Source organism: Nyctereutes procyonoides, unplaced genomic scaffold (assembly GCF_905146905.1).
Source record: "Nyctereutes procyonoides isolate TBG_1078 unplaced genomic scaffold, NYPRO_anot_genome, whole genome shotgun sequence".
Classification (NCBI taxonomy): domain Eukaryota; kingdom Metazoa; phylum Chordata; class Mammalia; order Carnivora; family Canidae; genus Nyctereutes; species Nyctereutes procyonoides.
The window spans coordinates 43570692-43582325 of NW_026575131.1; the positions used below are offsets into that span (position 1 = coordinate 43570692).

General features: G+C 56.0%; 1 protein-coding gene across 4 annotated transcripts in view; it reads left to right on the forward strand.

Moving 5' to 3' along the window:
• Positions 1-11043, forward strand: part of ZDHHC3 (zinc finger DHHC-type palmitoyltransferase 3) — a 54674-nt gene extending 43631 nt beyond the window's left edge. For 2 of the 4 annotated variants that reach the window (XM_055343670.1, XM_055343671.1), the window contains one exon: positions 8809-11043. In XM_055343670.1, coding sequence (XP_055199645.1) covers positions 8809-9066 — 258 coding nt within the window. In that variant the 3' untranslated portion in view covers positions 9067-11043. Of the gene's footprint in view, positions 1-188; positions 1825-8808 lie in introns of those variants that run through there. The other 2 variants (XM_055343672.1, XM_055343673.1) reach the window with 1 other exon arrangement.
• The last annotated feature ends 591 nt before the right edge of the window (positions 11044-11634 follow it).

Here is an 11634-nt window from a genome sequence, read left to right on the forward strand (position 1 = left end):
AAAAAACCACGCTTTTTTTTCCTTTGACACTTTTTATGAGAGAAAGAGAAGAAACATGTATCATATAGGTAGCTCTGTGGCTTGACAAGGAAGCATTTACTCCATTCATCTCAAGCTAACGGACATTCGTCCCCAAAATCCACAGCAATAAAGTGCTTGACTGAAAGTATGATTGTTCTTGTTTTCAGGGAATAGAACAATTGAAAAAGGAAGAGAGAAGATGGGCTAAAAAAACAAAATGGATGAACATGAAAGCCGTTTTTGGCCACCCCTTCTCTCTAGGCTGGGCCAGCCCCTTTGCCACGCCAGACCAAGGGAAGGCAGACCCGTACCAGTATGTGGTCTGAAGGACCCTGACCAGCATTGCCACTCAGACACAAACCACATCACAGCACTACCGTCCTGTCCGTTCTCACGAATGTTTAAATCGAGAAAAAGCAAACCAACTACTCTAAAACTTTTTTTTTTAATGTCTCCAGTAAAATGGCTGAGCATTGCAGAGAAAAAAAAAATGTCCCCATGTTTTATTTTTAAAAGATCATCCTATCTATTTTTTGGTGACCGAAGCTGCTCTTCTTTTTTTTCCTTTTTTAAAATCACTCCTCTGGCCTCTGATTTCCTCTCTGCTGTCTGTCTGGCCTGACTAACGTGGAGGGTGCTGTCTCCCGGCCCGCCTCTACTAACAGGGAGCCGTTGGCCGGTGCGTGGATGGACCGGCCTGGACGCCTGGTTAGGGATGCCTGGGAGAGGCAGGGGGGCCGTGACCTCCCGCTGCCCAGGAGGCAGTGGCAGGCGCCCCAATGGGACTTAAAGCGTCACCGAAGACAGATGCTTACCACCTTGTGACCAAGAGGGACGGGACCAGGGCCAGAGCCCTAAGTGGCCTCATCCCCCATGTGGACACAGTTTGCCTCCTTGTACTCCATGGGCTTGGGTGTGTAGAGTGACTTCTGGAGGGTGGGGTGGGATCAAAGGGGTCTTATTTGTATTCTGAATCACCAGTTATATTCCCGCTGATTATTTGGAACAGTATGAAGGAGAGAGTTTTTCCAGCTCAAAATGCCTTACACAGTCAAAAGGAGAAAAAAAAAAAAAAACACGCTATTTCAGGTTTTCTTTGTCTGCTTACTCTTAGCACCCCTCCCCCTCCATCTCCTCCTGCCCTCTCCCCCCCCTCACTCCCCCTCTCTCTCCCTCTCCCAGTAAGGTGGCCAGTCAGCTGCATTAATGCTGAGTGACACAACCACAGCCCCCAAGGCGCACAGCCCATCATCACCCCCCTCTGCCCCATTTTGTAAATCTCCAAAGTGGGTGCCCTTTCTGATGTTTTAGACACCTAAATGTGCACGTAGCCATGTCTTATCTGTATTTTAACCTGGGAGGCCGTCATCTGGCCCAGGGCTGACCGGGATGTAAGGTGGACATCGCGGCCCGCAGGCCTCTGCAAGCTGGCAGGTGGCCGTCCCGCTCACGGGAATGGGCAGCGTGGGGACTGAGTGGCCTTGCCATTTGGAGGCACGAGGCCTGAAGAGAGTGGGGAGATGAGGAGACGGACAGGGATGCAGACATCACAGACCTCGGAGTGCTGAGCATCTGTGAATTTGTACACGTGGATTTGAGTTTTTTAAATGATCACCACAAACCTCCTTTTTTAGCTTGTGCTGCGGGTGGGTGGGGAAGGTTTGTGAAGCTCAGTGCAGGATGGAGGAAATTCATCTAGCCATGTGATTCTCCATGAACAGTACGTGGAACATGCTGCCTCTTTTCGATTCTGTCCGTGCTTCCACATGGAAACAAAATGCAATAAAACTTTTCCAAAACCTGTCCTTGAGCCGTGCTCTCTCACAGCACTACCCTCGGGGAGAGCCGAGGGTCCGGGCGAGGCGAGCGTGTGGTGGTAGGGCCCTTGCTCCGCTGCCCTTAAAGGACATTTATTTCCGTTCCTCCTCTTGACCGAGGCGTCAGTTGTGTTGATTTTATTTATTTATTTTTTATTTATTCATGAAAGACACGCAGAGAGAGGCAGAGACAGGCAGAGGTAGAAGCAGGCTCCATGCAGGGAGCCCGATGTGGGACTTGATCCCACGACCCCAGTATCACACCCTGGGCCAAAGGCAGGCGCCAAACCGCTGAGCCACCCAGGGATTCCCAGTTGTGTTGATTTTAAAGGACGCATCAGCCACATGCCCTCGACCGAGCCTGCCCCCCACCCCCGCCTCTGCTTCAGGGATTCTGCTGCCTGAAACCCCCTCGGGAGCTCTGGGCTACAGAAAAGCCTTCAAGTCCGCAGCGTGGACTCTAGCACCGGCCACGGGGGGGGGGTCCCTTTCCCTCTCCCCACCCAGCAGAAAGCCGCGTGGAGCCAGAGGAAGTCGCTAGAACGTTCCAGTGCTTTGAGGCGCTCCTTCTCATCCCTCCCGTGTAACCAGAAAACTCCACAACCCTTCCTGAGGCTCGCCTCGCCTCTTGAGACCGGGCTCTTCATGCCCTAAGTCTAGCCTGAGACCTCAAGTGGTTTTTACTTTTTTAAGATTGTATTTTTATTTATCTGAGAGGCAGCACGAGCAGGGGGCAGAGGGAGAAACACCCCCTGCTGAGCCGGGAGCCCCATGTGGGCTCGATCCCAGGACCCCGGGATCCCAACCTGAGCTGAAGGCAGGCGCTTAACCGACTGAACCACCCAGGCACCCCCGAAGTGTTGGTTTATTTTTTTAATACTGTGTGTTTCCCATAGGTTTTTTGGTTTTTGTTTTCCTTTTTAACAGTTCACTGAGGTATGTAAAGGCCACAGTGGCCGTACAGTGACTTTAGAACAGTTTTCGCAGGCTCTGGCCCGCTCCCGCCCGTCAGGGATCCATCCCTTGGGAGGCAGCGCTGCCCTCTGGTCCTGCCAGGGGAATATTTTTTAAGTATTTGGATGCCCTCCAAACACTCCAAGGTTTTGTGTTTTGTTTTTTTTTTAAGTGACCCAGTTTGGTTCTTTTTCCCGTGGAATTTCTGAGGAGTGCAGTAGAGAGTTTTGAAAATGTATTGATTTCTTTTTTGGGTAAGTCCTAAAAATAGAAACTCATCGTGTAAACCCGCGCATACTATGCATATCCTTCCCAGAGAAAAAAGGTTGCTCTCGACCTCCTGCGTGATTCCACCTCTGGGCTTTCAGGGAGCCCTTTGGCTGAAAGGAGGCATGCTCCCCAGCTCTTCAGGCCCTCGGAAGATAGGAATACCCCAAGATCCCCGAGGCTTTCCTAGATCACTTCCATTGAAATGGAAAGCATTTTGCCTGGAGTTCAGTGACTAGGGATGTGGCTGTCTTTGCAGTAAAGTGATTGGTTCCAGGCCTGGCGTCCACACGGGAAGAAACCGGCTTCATACACAGCTGGGGAGAGCTGGGGAGAGAGGACGTGTCTCTGCACCGGGGCGGCCCCAGCTTTTGTCTGCAGCCCTGAAGGTGTGCGCCTGGGAAGTGAGCCTACAGCGGCCTCCGTCTTCCAAAGATGGGTCCCTGGAGAGTGGGGGGAGGGGGGATAAAGAGGAAGGTGACAAAAAAAATTTTTAAAAAGGAAGGTGACACAGGGAGCTGGATCAGGTGACTCCTGCCGGCCTGCCGGCCTGTCGGCCTCAGGCAGGGGCTCCCAGCAACTGTGCTGAACATGCAAAAGGCCCCCATCCCAGCAAACCTCTGCCCATGTGCCCGGGCTTGGGGACCTCATGCCCCACAGAGTGAGCGTGGGTAGCATTGCGTGTTCCCGTCTCCTGCTAGTCACACTGATCCCTCTCTGAAATACTTTGTTTCTGGAGAACCAAGTGAGCCACCTGGAGTGACCAGCTTCCATTCACCGTGCCTCGGCTGCTGAGAAAGGCCCCGTCCACCGTCCTGTTTCAGGGATCTTTCAGATGAGGCGGATTAGGAAGTGTTTCTGGACCACCTGTGTCAGGGGGGCATCGCGCAGAAACCCTGGGCTTGGGGAGGCTGCGTTGGGCTCCCCCAGCCGGGCAATGGCCCTTCAGCTCCTCCCCCCTCGTGGCTTATAGGTGCATCGCCCAAAGGGTGAGCAGCCAGGGGTCTCAACGTAGGAGGGGCCCTTAAATACCAAAGAAGTGTGAAGAGAGGACGGTTCTGCTGGAATCCCTCTCCCCCAGAGGCAGCGCCCCTCCGAGGGGTCCCCGGAGCAGCAGCGTCAGCATCACCGAGGGACTTGTTAGGCCCGGCCTCGGGCCCACGGCGGACCAGCCCAACCCCAAACTCTCGGGGCGCGCCCAGTAGTCCCAGGTGACTGACACGCCGTCTCTCAAGGCCTGGAGCCCCACGGGGTGTGCAGGGGTCTCCCACATGGTGCTGCCGGTGTGTGGACTGGGCGCCCCCCTTCCCCCACAACCCACAGCCTCCCCAACAAATGAACGCTGAGCAAACAAGAAAGGTCTGTTCGTGTGAAGGGGGAGCCGGACCATTAGTCTGTCTGTCCATCTGCCTGCACAGTTCAGTCTGTCCACCTGGGCTCTGCACCAAGGGGTTCACCGGATTAAAGGCTTCACGGTGACACGGATACAAGCTGCTGGCCGCTCTGCCCTCCCCACACGGAGACTTCATTTTCCCACCTTCTCCCTCAGGAGGAAGTCCTCGGTGGCATGACCCCCCGTGGGTACCCTAGAAGTCGGAGTGGCCCCGGGTCCATCCGCACACACAGGAGTTTGCAGAAGCCCCTGGGTGGCACCCACTCCGGACGCAAGGATGCCCTGAGTCCCCTCCTGCTGAGGTTACACAGCCCGGCGACCCGGCACTTAGGCCCTGGCTTCTCCCAGGCTCTGGTTCAAGTCCCTGCTCGGCTGCTTCGTTGTGTGTGTGACTTTGGGCCCCGGCTGACTTAAGCCTCCACGACTTCATGTGTCAAACCAGGGAGGTTCATCTAAATCACGAGGCTGAGCGAGGATTAAAGGGGCGTCGTGACCGGCAGCGTGAGGGTGGCGTCTGGCGCACGGCGTGGCTTCAGCCCACTTAGCTCTGCTAGACCTCTGCTTCCCAAACCACTCACAACAGTTCACGATTAGTGAGACGCTTGTTGGTATGATGTGGCCTTTTTAAAAAAGTACATAAATAAAAATGCGCCGCAATTGTAGAGTAACTATGGTTTCATGGAACTTTGTGGGGGGCGGTGCCAGTTTGCACAGACAAGTATCGCCCTTTGTGGGTTGTAGTAAAAAGCTACGAGAGTGTTCTCTGGCCCTCTAAGGAGGAGGGCAGGTGACGTGGGTGGCAGCCTCTCCAAATCTCCCTCCAGTGATGTGGGGAGCGGAGTGGGGGGATGGGGGCAATCAGCTCTTGCTCCGAGGGTCTCAGCCGAGCCCTTACAAAGCCTGTGCTCCCTCGGACACCTTAGTCCTAGTATGTTCATTTAGGGACTTCGGTGGGTTCGTTTGCAGATCACAGCTCCTGTGCCACCCTGGCACAGGGGCCCCAAAGCCCCCGTCACACACACCCTACAAGAGACGTTGGTTCCAGCCACTGCCCCCTACCCAGGAATCAACCATTCTCATTAGCCTGGGCCTGAAGTGGGTATTACTGCTGCCGCCACAAACCTCCTGCTCAAGAACGTTGCCTTCAGCACGTCTTTAAATCCACACGAAACTCAAAATTGAGTCCTACCAGGAGAAACGAACCCCACTGGATCCTCCTGAACCTGCGGGTTCAGACTCTCAGGCCTCTCTTATGCCTCAGATGCATTCGGAACATTTGCTTCTGTCCAGACTCAGAGTTGATACACCTGGATGTTTGTCCACCTCTCTGCTCAGGAACTTTATCTGGTGAACGGGACGGGCTCCTTCCAGAATGTTCTTACGAGCTTGGTGAAGAAGTTGATGAAGAGGCCCAGAGTGCTCACTGGGCACACGCCACTGGCATGGACACAGCAATCGTGCAGGCTCTGGCTTCCCTCTGCCTTTGTGATCCGCACGGGTAGAGGGAGAATTTGTAGGAGGATTGAAAACGCACTGGGCAGAGGGGAGGCACTGGTTCTCGCCCCAGTTCTGACGACCAGCAGGACAAGTTTTGGCTACAGCAGTGGCCTCTCAGACCCTCTGTTTTCTCATCTTCCAAGTGTCAGTACCAACGCCCGCCTCCTCTCAGGGCGGTGCGAGGACCCCACAATCATGGCTCTGAGTGAGCCCTGTCCATGTGGATACAGTCTGCCATTTCTGGGTGTCCCCTCTGTGGCCTGTCCTGCCTCCTCATGATGTCCTGCTTCCCCAAAATCATGTTCTTAAAATGCCTCTCTTGACAGGCTGCTAAGGGTTGCCCAGGAAGGGAATGCAGGATCCCCAAAGCAAGTCCCCTCAGTTGGCCACCGCTGCTTCTGCTAAGTAGGGGGCGCCTGGCGAGGGGCCAGTCTGTGGGCAGCACAGCATCCGGTGCTCTTGACCTAAGTACATGAGGCTCCCGCAAAAGTTGTCAGCAAGGTCTGTTTCCTGAAACGGCTCCTCTGTTCTGATTACGACAGTAACACCCGCTCAAAAGTGGTGAAAGCTTGGAACGTACGGGAAGTCCACAGATATAAATACGAATCATCCCAAATCCCTCCCCAGAGGTAATCTCGGGTCCCATGATGTCGTGTGCAACTAACTATGCTGTCTTCCTTTGACACCGTTGGACAGGATTTTCCGGTGCCGTGTAAAACTGTGGACACCATTTGTCATAGCTGTGTTGTGGTTCGGTTTGTAGGATCGCTGACTTAGCTGTCACTGTGGGCATTTTGATTGTTTCCAGCTTGTCACCTTGTAACTCGGTGTTCAAGACCGTATCGCTCACATTTTTGTGTCTCAGATTATTTTTTTCATCTTTCACTGTGAAATAACTTCTGACTTACAGAGAAGCGGCAAAAATAGCACAGAGCGCTCCTATATCCCCCCTCCATCGGTCTTTCTAAATGTAAACATTTTATATGGCCACAAAACATAACCTGGGAACTTATCAATACGATACCATTAACGGGTCTACCTTCTTTATTCAGACTTGTCCGGTTGCCCCCCGAGACCCTCCTCTGTCTCATTGTGTCGCTTGTCACGTCTCTGTAGTCTGCTCCAATCTGCAGTGCTGCCCAGTCCTTCTTTGCCTTTCATGAATTTGACCCCCTTTAAAAAAAAAATAAAGTAAGATGAAGGGCACCTGGGTGGCTCAGCGGTTGAGCATTTGCCTTTGGCTCAGGGTATGATCCCAAGGTGCTAGGATCGAGTCCCGCATCAGGCTCCATGTGAGGAGCCTGCTTCTCCCTCTGCTTATGTCTCTGCCTCTCTGTGTGCCTCTCGTGAATAAATAAATAAAATCTTTTTTAAGAATTGAGCTGAAATTTACATAACATAAAATCCACCACTTTGGTGCGTGCCGTTCGGTGGCATGGAGTCCGGACGTAAGGCCGTGCCACCTCCACCTCTGTCCGGTTCCAAAGTGTGTTCATCAGACTCTGACCCTTTTGAAGATCAGAGGCCAGGTATTCAGTAGAGTGTCTACCCTTCAATTTGCGTTTGCTGTTTTCTGGCAATTAGACCTAGATTACGCGTTTCTGGCAGGAAAACCACTGAGGTGGTGTCCTGGGTGCGTCATATCCTGAGGTCGTGCGATGTTAACGCATCTCATTATCGGCGATGTTACTTCCGAGCTGGCTAAGGCGATGCCTGCGAAGCTCCCACGCTGGTTTGCCCTTCGTAATTAGTACCTCACAAGGGACGTACTTTGAGATCAGATTCTTGACTCCTACAATTTTTTCAAGAGCCAAGAAACATAAATCTCTGAGATGGAGGGGGAAGAAACAGTGCTGGAGACGACCTGGCCCGGAGGACGGGGCAGACCTCAGTTGGTGTGTGTGCCTCAGTTTCTCTCTCTGCATAACAGAAGGGATCATACCAGTTATGTAAGGCTCTTGTGTGGAAAAGAAGAGAAAACCTAGGACAAGGTCCTCAGAGATCGTTCTGAGGTGGAATGGGTCGTGTGAATGAGCAGTGCCCGTGCCGGGCAAACCCACAGCAATGTCCCTTGGCTTCCGGAACAGGCCCCAGTGGGGCTAAAAGCCTTTGTGGAGGGTGCTGTGGCCTGGAGAGCTGACCCGGCTGTGCCTCTAACTCCCGTGGGCCTCTCCCCCTCCCACACCCTTTCTGTGGCCTGGCGGCCGACGCCCAGAGGCAGGTGAGTGGGCAGCTTGGGAGGAGCCACAGGGCAGTCTGCCCCCCCGAGCGGGGCCTGACACCCACCCAGGCCTCCCCGACCCTGTGCGCCCCCGGCTGCCCGCCGCATGCTGGCACTGGCTGTGCACGCGATCTGCTTCCTTGGCCCCGGTGTTGTTTGTACCCCGTGCTCCCCCCTACCGCCCGCACCCCTTCTTCGTGCTAAGTCTGCTGCACCTGCTGGGGGGCATGACCCAGAAGCCCGGAGGGGGGCGGGTTCGTCTTCTCAGTGCTTTCAGGGCAGCTGCGATGTTACTCCCCAACCCGGGACCCCTTGGCAGCCTGGCCTGACTTAGTGAGGCTGGGGAACCCCGGCAGCAGCAGGGGAAAAGGGCAGAGGCCTGGGGTCCCCAGCGGGGGGGACACGGGCCAGACCCCCATGAAGGCCCCGCTTGCTGTGCCGCTCCCCGCCACTCCCCACTGTGCCCCTCCAGCCCTCGGGGGCCCCGGAGCCCTGACCTGGCCCAGGCTGGCTGTGTCCCGGCTCCCCCACCCCTCACCTCACCCGCCCCCTGGGCCCCGAGCTCTGCCGGCTGGGGGTGTGCCAGGGGGTGCGCAGCCCAAACCCCACTGACCCTCTTCATCCCGTTGTCCCTCCAGGGCATCGAGCGCCTCAAACGAAAGCACCAGCCCAGGGAGCGCAGGGGCAGCTGGAAGTCGGTGAAGGAGACCTTCGGCGGGGACTTCTCCCCGAACTGGTTCAACCCCTTCTCCGGACCGTGCGACCCCGAGCCTCTCAGTGACAGGGCCTGGGTGCGGCAGGCGGCCTCGCTGTCCGACACGGACAACACAGAGACCACGGAGGAGCAGTCGGAGGAGAGGAAGGACGAGGACTCCGTGGAGGTGATAGATGAGTGAGGCTGCCGTGGGGGGAGCCCGTCACCCGAAAGCCGCAGGCAACCTGGACGCACCCCTGCACCCCACTGTCGCCCGCAGACCGCCCGCTGCCACTGCCATCCCCTGCACCGCCTCGTCCTCTCCCCGGGTCGGGCCGGGTCTTGGGGGGATGGACTAGGGGTGACGAGAGGACGAGACTTGGAATCCATCAGGAAGGGTCTGCCCAGAGCGGGCCTGGACGTCCCTCCAAGACCGGGCGTCCTCGGCATCTGGCACAGCCTTGCCAGCAAAGGAAGCTCCAAACGGGGTAGCCCGGGGGCAGGAAAGAACTTGCCTTTGGCCTTTCTTGGGATGTCTGTCTTCTCTTGGGGAGGTTGGGGCCCTAGCTCCTGGCTTTGGAGAACGAAGGCCATGATGTTATGATGGAAGGACAGAGCAGGGCTGGCTGCGGGGACCCCGGGCTGGGACAGTGACATCAGAAGAGACCAGCCTGGAAAGGTCTCAGGATCCTGGCTGCTCCCCGGGAAGGCTTGTCTAACCTAGGACAGGGGCACGGCTGCCACAGCCACCGGCAAGGTCAGACCTGAGGGTCAGGCTTGGCTTGAGGAGGCCCTTCACTGGGCTGGACACACGCATACATGCGGGACGTGCCCAGGCTCAAAAGGCGAGTTATGACCGTAACTGTGTCGTGGCAGTGGTGCCAAAGCTGAGCTCCCATCCCGTCCCAGGGATACGAGAACTGTCACTGAGTCGGAGAGCTTGGAGCCGTCCTGCCTGGTGGCTCCAGGTCTGTCCATTCACAGGTAGGGATGGGGGAGAGGACCTATTTAGAGCTGCTGGGGACCTTCTGAGCACCCCCCCGCCCCCACCCCATAGCTTAATTAACTTTCCCTCTGGAGAGAGTCTCACAACCCACGTGGGCAGTAGAACCGACCAGAAATCTGGCCTGTGTTTTAAGCCACTTCTCACAAGATAGGGCCTGTTGTGTTTCTCTGAGAGGATGGGTGGTGGCCGGGGACTACAGATTGACGAGCCAAAAAGACACATACACACACACACACTGCCAGGATGAGGCTAGTTGAACCCCAGGGTTAACTACTCAGCGGGGCCAGTGTTCACAGAGCCACCTGTGCTAAGCCCTGCTCAGAGCCCCCGGAGGACATCCCACGAGGGGCTGATGGTGAGGCTCTAACAGGGACAGAGCAGCCAGGCCATAGGCCCATCTTGGTCCATATCAGCTTTTTTTTTTTTTTTTAAGATTTTATTTATCTATTCATGAAAGAGAAGGAGAGAGGCAGAGACACAGGCAGAGGGAGAAGCAGGCTCCATGCAGGGAACCCCATGTGGGACTCGATCCCGGGACTGGGATCACGCCCTGGGCCAAAGGCAGACACTCAACCGCTGAGCCACCCAGGCGTCCCTATATCAGCTTTAATATTTATTCATGACGAGCAGGAGGGCTGGTCGGCTCCGAGCCTGTGGACTCGCAGTCTGGGCAGGACGCGGCCACTGGCCCCTCTGGGAGAGCCGTTCTCTGATCACAGAGGCCTGTGGTTTGTTGTCCTAACCCAGGAGGCAGCCGGGAGGCAGGGGGGCTCAGAGGGGTGCAGCACGGCGACCGAATACCAAAGACTCCACACGCGGGGGGAAGCAGTGTCGCCCCTGGAGGCCCCGAGGAGGCCGCACACGTAGAGTTAGGGTCACCACTGGCAATGTCCGTCTCCATGGATTTCGGGCCCTGGTCGGAGGGGGGCTGACGCTCCTGCTCAGGGCCCCCCGCACAGCAGGCTCATCTCGCACCATAGCTCAGCGCAGCCCACCGGGTTCTGGGGCCCCGTCCAACCCTGAGCTTCCTGTCCTCACTGCACGGCGACAGCATAACACTGTGCTTGCCTCACACTGGACTGTAACCGCTGTCAAAACCCAAGGAGGGCTGCGGGGAGGGAGGCTGGGCGCACACTCCACCTCCGGGCTCTGAATAAAAAGCTCTTTGCTTGACTTCAGTGGCTGGAGTCTCCTGTCTTCAGCAAGAAATCCCAGTCCAGACCCCTGGGCAGCAGGGTCCTTGGGCTTAGTCACCTCAGGGGCACCTCTGTCCCCACGGGTGGAGAAGGACAAGCCAACGTCCAGGATGTGGGTGGAGAGTAACTAACCAGACCTCTCCGGGTCATCTCCAGCGGGTGTTTCCAGCAGATGGAAAACTCACCTTTCACTTCATCAGAGCACTTATTGCACACCTCCCGTAGGCCTGTTGCGCCCAAGATCACGTATCCGAGAAACCACCAAGGAGCCGACACCGATGCAAACACACGAGGGGTTATTTACAGTATACCCGACACAGCGGAGCAGGACTTGGACCCCGAAGTGGGTTAAAGCTGGGTTTTGTTAAAGATTTATTTATTCATTCAGAGAGAGCGAAGAGAGAGGCAGAGGGAGAAGTAGGCTCCATGCAGGGAGCCCGATGCGGGACTCGATCCAGGGTCTCCAGGATCACACCCCAGGCTGCAGGCAGCAGCTAAACCGCTGCACCACCGGGGCTGCCCAAAGCTGGGTTTTTTTATAGGCTGGTCTAGGGGATTTTCAGAAGGG